Source organism: Mastigoproctus giganteus, chromosome 4, assembly GCF_048544385.1.
Source record: "Mastigoproctus giganteus isolate SK-2022 chromosome 4, ASM4854438v1, whole genome shotgun sequence".
Classification (NCBI taxonomy): Eukaryota; Metazoa; Arthropoda; class Arachnida; order Uropygi; family Thelyphonidae; genus Mastigoproctus; species Mastigoproctus giganteus.
Window position 1 is genome coordinate 213,394,644 of NC_143578.1, and position 13,367 is coordinate 213,408,010.

The window sequence follows — 13,367 nt, forward strand, 5'->3', positions numbered from 1 at the left end:
AAAATATAGCCACACACAAACAGACCTATCTATAGAATTACAATACCTCACCAAAAAATTCAGACAGAAAATACCCACCACAACTAATAAAAGAAACCATCGCCAAAGTTCATAATAACACTAATAACCCAAACAAAATTATTAACCACGTGAACAAGAATAAGACACACAAACCCCTTATCGCGCTCCCATATCATCAACAATACGCTAGAAGACTTCAACAGATTTTTAAAAATACAGATATCAAATTAAGTTCCAAATTCAATTCATACAAGACAACACACGAGTACGAGACACAAGATTACAACAACATTATATATTTGATCAGATGCCAATCAGATTGCCAAGCATGTTACATAGGCAGTACAACAGTAAAATTCGGGACATCAAAAATTTCCAACACGCGTGCATACTACCACTTTAATAGCTTCAAAACTAATTCAGCAAGTACAGAACTAACACAACACGTCCAATCTCAAAATCACAACCCACTCATCGATTCAGCCATCACAGTAATTAAATTAAATTCTAGCTACAAAATCCTTGAAAACGAAGCCCTCGTTATTGAATGGTTTAAGCGCCATACATCACTCAAAGTGTTAAACAAAAAGATTCCCGCCAATTTCTCCCCCATTTGGAATTTAGCACGTATCAAGTTTCCACGTGCACTGAAATGCATTTCGGGAACCCAACCCGTATATAACACAAGCGCGCTCTCTTCCCCCCCTCCACTATAGCTAACTGAAGACGAGGAAACTCGAAAGTCGCTCGTGCGCGATTATTAGCTTATATTTTCCTTTCCTTTTTTTCTCTTAATTTAATTTAATTTATTTAGGCAACCATGGAAGATGCACTTTCCTTTCTTAAAAATTTTTTTACAGCCCATAACTTAATTTTAAACCCATAATCCCTGTAAAGTATTAGAATCCTATAACCACCATGTATGTTGTAAAACCCTCCACCAGCTAAGCGGATTACTATGAGGTGAGTGCTGAAAATTAAGCTAAGCTATACATACGATCTAATTTCTATTTCCTTATTAGGAAACAAATAAAAAAAATTATCTTTGCCCTCATATGATAATAGATAACTATCTTCAATATTTCAAGAAAAAACAGACACCATCTAAACATATCATGCAAGGATGCAATTTGCTGAACTGAAGCTTATATGGCATAAGCCTAAAAAAGAAACCTACACACATTGCCCATCCATACCCTCCAAGAATTTGTCTACTTCTTCCTTGAATTTATTCAAAACCATCCACTTCAACAGATGAAAGCCTGTTCCAATACTCAACCACCTGCTGGGTGAAAGCAAACTTCCATGTAACCATCCTTCCTCAACTTGAATTTATGCCCCACATGTGTAGTCTCAACAAGAGGAAGAATGCTATTAATGTTCAGCTTACTCAATCCATTCAAGGGCTTAAACACCTCAATCACCATGCAGGTGTCTAGTTTCAAGAGTCTGCAATTTGCAGAAATGAAGCTTTTCTAGGTAAGAGCATCCTTTTGTTCCCTTCGCCAATCTGATTGCCCTTCTTTGCACCCATCCCAGCACATCTACATTCTTCCTAAAGTGAGACCTCCAGAGCTGTATACAGTACTCAAGAAATGGCTTAATCATGGGATAATCACCTCCTTATCCCCGCTAGCAAAGTTTCTGTATATCATCGACAAAACCTCATGAGCTGTCCTGGCAGCATGTCTGCACTGTTCAATCACCCCCAGATCTTTTTCATTCTCCACTACCCTGAGTACTTTGCATTTGTCAATGTTAAATTTCAACTGCCATTTTTCAGCCTGTTGACCCAATTTTCCTATATCTTGTTGCAGTAGCTCACTCTGATTACTATTGTTAATCATCTGCAAACTTAGACATTAAGCCTGATATACCTTCATTAATAAATATTGAAAAGAACAATGAGCCCAGCACTAAATCCTTTATCCATAGCAGTAACTTGCCCTTAATGCCACAGTGTATGTTCCAGTTTGTATAGGTCTTTCATGTGTAAGAGTAGCAAAGGCCTTCCTGAAATCCAAGTATATGATATCAAAATTATTTTTTGCAGCCAGTTCCTTAGTCACTGCATTATAGTAACCTAACAGATTGGTTAGACAAGACTTTCCCTCAACAAATCCATGCTGTTACAATGTAACATTATTACTCAAATAAGAGTTTATGAAATCCTGTCATGAGGATGGCCATAAGAAATAGCTTGGATCCATTAAAACTTCATTCACAACAATCCAAGAGTCATAACTTATCTTTTTTGAATCTATCGCAATGAAGTATCTAGTTATTTCTTGGTCAGAGTCAATTCAATGATCTCTCTACTTTCCATCCTCATAACTTATTTAAAGGGGACATTAACACCAGACCATGGCTGTGGGAATGTTGAGTCAAATCAGCAAAAAAATGGCAACTTGTGGAAACCACAACATATTATACAGGATTATTAAGAAAGTAGTAAACATGACAAACAGCACAACAAAGATAACTGTTATATCTTCTATTGTGTGGTTTGTGTTTAATTATATCAAAGCTCAAGAGAAAATACTTTTTTGTAATGTAATTTAAGGATAACATTTGATTTGTTGATTTTGTTTCACTCCATGTACAAAATGAAAGCTGGGTTCCCATTCCTTGCACTAGACAATGAAAGACAGAAATTTTGATCATACAGCAGCACTGCAACTTAGTTTTATGAACTGTCAAACAAAGTTTAACCACTACACGTATCTTATTTATGAATGTGATTATTGTTCTAAAGGCCAGGCAAATGCGAGCCATCAAAATTTAAGCTCAATATTTGTGAAATAGAAACCTTATTGTTCAACAACTACCATATAAAATCTGCTTCATTCAGTTAATCCAAAATTAAATGCAGATGGATTGTTGTGCCTATCTAGTTAAACTAAGCTCAAAACAATTTAGTAAAACATCAAGGAATGTTAATTATTTTGTGGATATACAAGAAAGCAATTTACATATTTAAAAAAGAAACACCAGATTTCTGGATTGTAATGTTCCCATTTTAAGCACATATAGTGGATAACTTTGGAATTTAATTTATTCTATACAAGAGAGAGAGGTTTAACATAATTTTTTTTTTAAACTAAGGTGGTGAAATATTAGAAGTGGTTGCTATAATAAAGGAGGAAAATGTACTAGTCATAAAGGACAGAAAATATCTCTGTGCTAAGCAATGATATGAAATAAAGATTATTACAAGATATGGTAAAGTTAAGAATTGTAAGAGGATTAAAGACACTGCATTAGTTCAACTAATGTTGATTTTTTTTTTTCAGTGTATATCATAATATAGGGAGTATGCTGTTATTTACTTAGATAAAATTGTGTACAGAATTACTTTTTTTTCAATAAGTAAAAACAGGATGCACTTGTGTCATCATACATTTCTACAATGGATATTATATATATCTTAGTTTACCTTAGTAAAAGATGGTGATGGGAATGAAGTAAAATCTGCCATTACTTGACCTCCAGTATGATGAGCTGCCACTAGGTTAGTGACTTCTAATTTTAGCTGTAAAATAAGACAAAAATGCACAAAAAATTATTTCAGCGAGCATAAAAGGGAACCATATATAAAACAAAATAAATAAAATATAATTTGGTATTTAGTTATAAATTTTTGTCTGACTATAATATGGTTGTTGAGAGTTGGAAAGATTTCCTTTTATGAACTTCTGTCTTTGTTGGTAAGGCTAGTTGGCTATCTATTCTTCAGCTCAGGCAAAAATCCCAATAAATACTGTCATATCACCCTGGGGCTCACATCTGGTGAGTATGGTCTTGGCACGCCCAGGGTCCTGAGCTGGATATCATCATTCTTCTCTTTCTTGGTGATTCCTTTATTTCTGACTCATGCTCTTTCTCTCATGGTATCTTGGGAATTTTTTTTTGGCTGGTACAGCATAAGCCTCGGGCTTTCTTGCACCATATGGCTAACAATAATAATCAATTGTTTCAGACTGTGGTTGATTAGTTCTTCCTTTGGTTTGTCTAATTGTAATTGTGTTTTCACAACTGAAGTTAGATTTTAGGTTGTGTGATTATTCTGAATTACTGCTAAGGCCATGAGTGTGTCTAATGCTGAAAATCCAGAATAATTCATGGCAGTGATGACACACCTATGTCAGATCCACTAACTACAGTTCTGATTGAAGAAGCTTTTAAGAATTGCTCTTGTATCTAAAGGGATTTGGCCCAGGTCTTGCCAAATGAGTGATATATGGCTTAGATGCAGTTGCCATATATTGAAAAATATAATACCATGGCTTTCACATAAGGAATAAGTAAACGGCTACACGAGCAACTTGCTGATAGTGCATATTATCTTTCAATTTGAGTTGCACAGTAAGCCTTTCTATGAGTTCCTTTGAAACTCAGAGGATGCAGCGAGGATTAGTACAAAGCTAACTTGAAAGAAGGATGGTTCTTAAACTGAATTTAAAGCAAGTAAGGCATTTTGAGTTGATGATATATACCTAGTAATTCTGAGGAAGGTGATAAGAGAGCACACAAAACCATTAGGGTTAATTATGAGAGCATCACTGGAATTGGGTGAGATTCCTTTGGATTGGAGGTGCCAATGTATTTTCTTATTGCAAATACATAAAGGCTGCTCTAATGGCAAAGTGAGTAACTACAAATCAGTCATTCTGACTTCAGAGGTAGAGAAAATCATGGAGGCAATGCTCAAGAGTGCAAAGGTTTTAGATTGAAATGGAATTCTAAAGAAAAAAAATCGTGCGTGTACCCTGCACACACGAAAGATGTTTTATGTGTAAACATCTTTGACGTCACCTATGAAATTTCGAACAGCTAGAACCAAAATCACGAACGATGTAATTTATGCTCACACTACTTACTCTACCGAATCAACATTTGGAAGAGGTTAGGCCAATAACCTAATTACTCATTTGATTGTAGTCATTTGTTGAATAGTATGATTGCAACAATACAAGTATTTGTATTGGTACAATCACACTATCATATTACTCTGTCATGCTTTGTTGCAAATTACACATGAAGCGCTAATTAGATCTTCAAGAAACGACAGAATCCACGCATAATATGCTATCGAAACTATGAATTGGCTCAGGATCTCAATGAGTACAAGCGCAAAATGGTAATGTCATACATTCTATTTTGCAATGAGGAAACAGAGATACTGTCAGATGTGAAATAGCGTAACGTATATCTCCGATAGCATAATATGTAGCACTGTATTAGGAATTTATTAGGTTAGTATAGTATTATCAATTAATCATATTAAATTTCATTGTTAATTAAACTATTTCTATTTAAACAGAAATCATGACCCAGACTAGAGCTGTGAAGCAAAAATCAGAGTAGCAGGAGTGCTGTGGCTCGGGAGACAAAGGGCACGATTCTCCAATACATCACAGTCTCAAAAAATGTGTGAAATGTTTGCAGACATTTCGGGACCAGGGAATGATCTAGCCAAGGAGAATGTCCGTGTGTGTGCTAGGTGCCTAGAAATTAGGCACTAACTCAGAGTTCTAATGGGCGTCTATGAGAGTTTGAGGTGTAGGGTAGATGCCCTCGAAGAAGTTAATATGAGGCACCCATCAAGCTCTCAGCTGCCCAACTCAATGCCAGAGCTCACTCCTGTGCAGCAGGCAACACAGAGGCAATTTCCAAGGCAGAATGTGCTGGTCCAACAGGAACTAGCTATTGTTGGTCACTCTATTGTCAGGGAGATAGGAAATATATTATGCAAAATGGATAGGTGGAACAGGACCAGGAGCAAAAGTTGATGACGTTGTAGAGCAGATATCAACTTTTAAGGGCACAAAAGGTGATATTGTTGTACACAGTGGCACTAAAGACATTAAGAGTAAGAGATCTGCAGATTTAATTAGCAAGTACAGTTCAATGTTGAAAAAAAACGTTGCAAGCTAAGGTTGAATTTGAAAGTGTCAGCAATTCTGTCCAGACACAATAGGAGGGAGTATATGATTAGAGTCTTGTCAATCAATTCGGCCCTAGAGAGATTTGCAAAGATCAAGGGGTAGAATTTTTTTTCAGTGTGGTCTGTGCATGTTAACCGGAGAGGCTGCTTTTACAGGAATGGGGTACACTTAAATAGAAAGGGTGCAAGAATATTTGCTGATGTTATCAAGGTATTATTAGATGGGTCAGAAAACTGCTAGCTTGGGGGGGGATACACAGACTAAAAGATTAACAGTGGCCGCAGGTAGAGGCAAAAGTGATTCTTGCACTACTTCTATTGAAATGCAATTGAGCAGCAGCCTTGAAAGCAAGGCAATGGGGATTTCCAGGACTGCTGAGAGTCAGTGGAACAAGTAAATACATGGGCTGTGTTAGGGTAACTAAGAGTAGAAACAGGTGCAGGTACACCAATGCTAGGAGTATAGTTAATAAATTTGATGAGCTTGAACTGCTAGTCAATACATCAAAGGCAGATTTTGTTGGGATATCAGAGACTTGGTGTCACACAGACATAAGCAGTGCAGAATTGGAATTTGGGAAGTACAATGTGTACAGAAAGGATAGACAAGACAGAAAGGGTTATGCTATTAGTTAATAAACACACAAAATCTAAAGAAGTGCATCCAGTTGACATTGGTGGATAATGAAATGTTGAGTCAGTGTGGTGTGACATAAGCATTGGGAAAGGGAAAATGAGAGTACGTTTGTGTTATGGGCATAATGAATCTGATGAGTACAATGAGCAATTGTGCAGAGAAATAAAGTGGGCCAGTAAATTAGGATGTCTTATAATGGGGAATTTTAACTTTCCAGATATCAACTGGAACTTGTGGGTTGGTCACTCACACACTAGCAAGACTTTTGTGGATTTATTGGATGACTGTTTTATACGGCAACATGATCGGGATGCAACCAGAGGTAGTAATACTCTTGATCTGATTATCAGCAGTGATTATTCATGCATTAAGAATTTGCAGATTAAGCAACCACTAAGTGTCAGTGATTAGCGTACCGATGTGGGATTTGCTTTTGCTTTCTTAAGGTGACTACAGTGGTCTCAGACAGTTTTTAAATTCTATACAGTGATTCTATACTGATGATGTTACCAACAGCAAATTCTAAGTGAGAAGTCTTCAGGGACTTAATCTTCGAAGCCAATAGGCTTTTATACCAACTAAGAAATACTGTTCAGGGTTTAAGCCTAAATGGATGTCAGCTGAATTAATGAGGCACGGGATGCATATAAATTATCAGGCAACACAAGAAGCCTATGGCAGATTATGAGAAATCTCTGGCAAAGAATGCAAAGAAAAATAGCAGAGTTCTTTACTTATGTAAACTCTAGAAGAAAAGTGATGAATCAGATTGCTCCACTTAACATAGATGGTTTAACTATTGATGATCATGCTCAGGTAGCTGATAACTGAATGAGTATTTTGCATCTACATTCACACGTGAGGAGTTATTCAAGGAGGGGGAATGCCAGAAGGTTATCAAACTCTAACAGGGAGCTAAGTAATTTTGTAATAACTAAGAGCACAGTGGAAAAATTTTTGAAGTTAAATATAAGGAAAGTACCTGGGGTGGATGTGATCTATCCAGTTATATTAAAGGAGCCAGCAAAGGAAGTAAGCAAACCCTTAGCCATGATTATGGGAGCTTCCTTAGCCTCAGGGGGTGGTCCCCATGGACTGGAGGTGTGCAAATGGCGTTCAAAAGGTGACACAAGTAACTATAGCCCTGTTAGTGTAATTTGTGTTCTAGGGAAAATAATGGGTCACTGGTTAAAGAAGCATTTCAGGATCATCTAGACAAGACTGCAGTAATAGTTAAGACACAGCATGGGTTTGTTAAAGTTATGTCTTGTCTGACTAATTTGATTGGATACTACAATGTGGTCACTAAGGAACTGGATGCAAAAAATAATTTTGATATTAGCATTAGCAAGGTTGTTGTTATTTGGTTTTTAGGAGCATTAGCAACTAAGGCCATATTGCTCCGGGGATATGTGGTGGTCATTCCCTGACCTTTCCACATCCTCCGTATTTGGTGGGCATGGGCTCAAACCCTGGTCTAATCAAGAAGTGTGTGCTACGCACTGCTGCTCCTGCCCACCTGGCTACGGAGGCACCACATTAGCAAGGGCATATGTTGCAAGAAAGCAAGCTTATATAGCATCAGCCAAAAAAAAAATAAAATAAACCACACACATCCCCTTCTCATTTCACCCATCCACTCACTCCAAATGTTTATCTAGTTCTGCCTTGAATCTGTTTAAGCTATCAACTTCTACAATGACAGATGGAAGTTTGTTTCTGCAATCAACCACCCACTGGCTAAAGGCAAACTTCTGCACATCTATTCTACAACTGTCTTTCCTCAATTTGAATTTATGCCCTCTCAGGCAATTATTCTGAGCAAGAGGAAGAATCCCATCAGCATTAAGCATGCTCAAACCATTCAAGGCTTTATACGACTCAATCAGATCACCTCGCAGGTGCCTAGTCTCCAGACACTGTAATTTGCAAAACTTAAGCCTTTCTTCATAAGATCAACTCTTTGTTCCATTCATTAATCTTGTTGCCCTTCTCTGTACTCGTTCCAACAGCTCTACATCCTTCTTAAAATGAGACCTCCAGACCTATATGCAGTACACAAGGTGTTGCCTGAGCATTGCCTTATACAAGGGGATAATCACCTCCTTATCCCTGCTAGAAAAATTCCTGTATATCATTGACAAGACACCATGAGCTACTCTTGCTCATGGTGTCTTGAGGAAGAGTCTGCACTGCTCAGAAAACTTCATACCTGCCTGCACAATTACCAAGTCCTTTTCACTTTCTACCACTGTCAGTATCATACACTGATTTCAGGAAAGTTTTTGATACTGTTCTCATGGAAGACTACTGTACAAATTGGAGCAATATGGTATTAAGGGCAAGTTGCTACAATGGATAAAAGGGTGGTGAGTGGGAGATTACAGAGAGTGGTACTCAATGGACACTGCTCTTCGTGGACTAATGTTATTAATGGAGTTCCCCAGGGTTCGGTGCTGGGCCCACTGTTTTTTGTATTTATCAAAGCTATTGATGACGGACGTCAGGCTTAATGTCCAAGTCTGTAGGTGATACAAAGGTTGACAGGATTGTTAATGACAGTATGCTTTTTTTTTTTTTTTTATGTAAGCCCCAAACAAGAGAGGTATTAGAACCTATAGTACTTAGTACCGTGCTTGGGTTGGAGGTTGAGAAGACAAAAGAATATATTTGTTGACATTGGACTTCTGTAGACTGTAATTTTCAGGAAATACGTATGAAGGAAGGTTCTTCCAGAAAACGGCAGTTGAATGAATAAACAAGGAAGATGAAAAGTTGGTTCTGTGAGTCTGAAGTTGGACAGTAAATGGATGTTGGCTACACGTGTTTGAACTGTTTTGAAAGAGAGAGCGGGAATTATAGAAGCCAATTCAGAACAGTGCCCATGGAAGTATCTGTAGAAGAGGCTTGCAGCAGAAACAGTACGTCTATGAGACAGCGAGTGGAGAGACTCTGTTAGAGATGAATCATTAATTAACCTAACTGCCCTCTTCTGAATGGAATCAAGAAGCCTGAGAGAGGTTTTGGGGGCATCACCCCAGATGTGGGAAAATATTCCATGGTAGGGCAGATTTGTGATTTATACAGAGTGAGCAGCTGTTTGGAAGAAAAGTAACGCCGAGAGCGAAAGACAAAACGAAGTTTTTTAGATGCAGAGGAAGCAATATTTATAATATGCTTGTGCCATGAGAGATTAGAAGTCAGGGTAATCCCCAAAAGAGATATCTCATTTTGCCTAGAAATCGGAGTGTCACCAAAGATAAGAATAGGAGCAGAAGAATCCTTTTTGCGAGATATAAGAGAAGACTGAATTTTAGGAGGGTTGAAACTAAGCTGTCTTTGCTCCACTAGAAAATTACCTGAAGATCGGCATTTAAGGAATTGGTAGCAGATTTTCGAGAAGTTGAAGCTGATTGAGCAGGGCAAGGTTTTTCAAAATGGAAAGTGGAATGCAATGTGCTATCATCGGCAAAACTATGGATAGGATTTCCAGTCAATGGAAGGTCATTAATATACAAGAGGAAAAGAGTGGGGGAAAGAACTGAATCTTGGGGGACACCGGCATTAGTGGAGAAATTAGAAGACAGAGAGCTATCTACCATCACCCTCAGTGAGCGATCAGAAAGAAAACTGGATAACCAATTACAAAAAGCAGTTGGCAAACCATAAGATGGAAGCTTGTTTAGAAGAAAGCCTTTGAGATGTCAAGAGCAACTACTTGTGTTTCACCAAACCTATCCATTGAATTAGTCCATAAATGGGTAACATAAGCCAGAATATCACCAGTGGATCGACACTGACAGAATCCATACTGGCGATCGTTGATCAGACGGAAGGTTTCTAGGTAGTTTTAAGAGTTGGCAGTTAATTAATTTCTCCATTACTTTAGAAAGAGTAGAAGTAACTGCAATGGGACGATAATTGGATGGGAGGGATTTGTCACCCTTTTTGGGAACTGGCTGGATATGAGCAAATTTCCAAGCAGAAGGAAAAACACCTTTGGAATGAGAAAATGAAAAAAGGCAACATAGAACAGGAGTAAGTTCAGGAGCACAGGTTTTGAGAACAAGGGGAGAAATGCCATCAGGACCTGGAGCTTTCTTAGCATCAAGATTCGTCAAAATCCTTTTGACATCCTGTATGTATATATATGTATATTTTGTTTTATGTATATTGAAGCATAAATGAAAATTTTATTTTTATAAGTTCTTTTTGTGGGGGAAAGTTTCCTAAACTACTTCATTAATTATCATAGATTCTCCTTGTGGATACTCTTCCTAACATAACTGATCATATCTATTGAAAGAGGAAATGTAAGTTCTAATGTGTTCTCCGAAAATTTTAAAGTGTAGAGAAATTGAATTTGACAATCATTTACAAAGAAAGTCTGGAAATGCTCATCTGAATTTTAATTTTCTTTGGCAGCAACACTATTGAATTTTGTATCACTGGATCTTTCTTTGAGAAAATTTTTCAATTTGCATAACTCACAAATTGTTGGCACTGGACCGCAGTCATGCTGTTCAATATTTGGTTCTTTGCAATTTCTACTTATTTAATTCTACTTGATTAGAATTTTCTGGCTACAAAAAATTTTATGGCAGTGCACAGGCTACCTCACAGTCTGTGCAGTCCACTATGAACTGTGGAACTAAAAATCCAGTTGCCTTTTACAATTCAATATGTACACAGTCATAATGAATTTGTAAACTGTTTTGGACTTGGCTGCCTAGAGAATGAGTGGAAATTTTTTTTATTTTGTTATTAAAAAATCTCATTCTAGATTGCAGCTGTGCCAGTTTGTATGGTGCCCATGATCATTGTCTTGTCACACTCTGCAAAAAATCCTAGGTTTAAATCCAGTCTCAATGGGAAGAAATTGACTTTTTTCACAATGTTGCTGAGTTTAGTAGGCCTTAGGAAAGGGGTGTATAGTTTTATCCAGTTTTTTTTTTTTTTTTTTTGTCCAGCAAACAGACCAAAGAATACATGCTATTGCAAACACAGTATACTAATGCCACATAGCCTTAGTTGCTTAAGACACTATCTACCATTCTGTCTGGCCTTTCCAGCTGCTTGTCTGCTCTTGCAGTAGCCATTCATTCGACATTTAAAGTCATTCATTTCAAAGTTTCCAAACATTGGCACTACAATTGGCGCTGTCTTCATTCTTTGGCAATCATTTTTTTTTCTTTCCTCTGGAGTTTTGTCACCCTCTTTCATCTTGAATATTTTAAAATGCTAATAATCTTATAAATCTTTCAAATACTCGAAAAAAAAAAAAAAATAATAAATAAATAAATAGGATGGATAATGACAAGTAGACAAAAATATTAAAGAACTGGAGACCCATTGGCAAATAAAGCAGAGGAAGAAGAAATGCATAAAAATAAATAAATAAACATACCTCAGAACTATGCTGAAGAATACCTGAATGTGAATGGTAATGTAGACAAGTGCACAAGGTTGCTACTCCTTAGAAATAATAATAAAAAGTACCATTCAAATTACATTAAAATGCATGTTGGAACCATCATACTGACTAAAAGTTGCATGCCACAAGCAAATACGTAACATACATTAAGGCATTCTTTGACTGTCCCCCACCTAATGTCACAGCACAACCTCACAATTACATCCTGACAAGCACTTGAGTGTTAACCACATTTGTAATGTTGTTTTTGTTGTGAAATAAGTTTGGCTTCATTTCAAAGTGTTGGCATAGTGCCAAGCATGATATGCATAAATATTTGAGCTTTTATGGTAATAATACTGGCCAACTCATTAAAAGTATCTTGTAAATTATTCCACTTCTTCAGTGTCAGATTTTAAGTAATCAATTCAAGTGATGCTTGAAAATGATTCTGTGCTATATTTATTACTTAAACAAAAAAACATTATTGCAAAAATATTTGCTTACCTGTTTGGACTGTTTTTGTAGTAGCAGTAGTTTAGTTGTTGCTTCTATCAAATGGTTGGCAGGTGCAGCCTTTTCTATAATCGGCTCCATTGCAGGTTTACGCTTTGATATATCTACCACTTTACTATACACGCATATTTTATGTAGTTCCTAATTAATAGATATATTATAATACATTCGCATTTTATTAAAACCTAAAGTAATTTTAAAGCACATTACTGTTATCCTATAGGCAAACCTTAGGCATACTACTATACAGAAAACCATGAATACATATGATAAAAGTATGAGTTTTATTTACTTGTGCATCATAATACTGTATACTGATTTGAAATTGTTACAAAAATTTTAAGTGAAGTTTGAAAGGGAACAATTTTTTGGATAGTGGATAAGTTTAGCTATTGTAATGAAAGCATTCTTTCATTTAGGAGTAGCTGCTGTTTGGGGATTTTTTTGGCACAAAAAAGCTACTTTGGCTATAATGCACCTGCTATTTTGTTAGTTTAAGGAAAGTAAAAATGTCATTAACATTTGATTTCTCTCCTAAAATTGTCTGTGGTGCTAAGTGGGTTGTGTGACAGTACATGCGACTGAAACACTGTTTATCGAACTTTATGACAAAGTGGATAGTCTATGAAAATATGTTTTGCTGTCAGTTGAGAATAGCATCAGTGACCGGTGGAGGATTATCTTTCATCAAAAGAAAAGTGTGTCAAGTATGTATGCCCATATGTAGCTGGCAAGAATCACTTCATGTCTGTTTGAGTGAAAGTTTGATTTACATTGTTTTATTTGATATTATTTGGTTTTTCCGGATTTTAATCCCTTCAGTTTCGCTGACT

General features: G+C 36.7%; 1 protein-coding gene across 1 annotated transcript in view; it reads right to left on the bottom strand.

Annotated features, from left to right (window-relative positions):
- LOC150087392 (dynactin subunit 1-like) overlaps positions 1–13,367 on the bottom strand; it is a gene marked incomplete in the record, with an annotated part of 260,166 nt that overhangs the window by 4,900 nt on the left and 241,899 nt on the right. Inside the window, 2 exon segments of the mRNA XM_090372464.1 lie at positions 3,458–3,553; positions 12,526–12,675. Coding sequence (XP_090228590.1) covers positions 3,458–3,553; positions 12,526–12,675 — 246 coding nt within the window.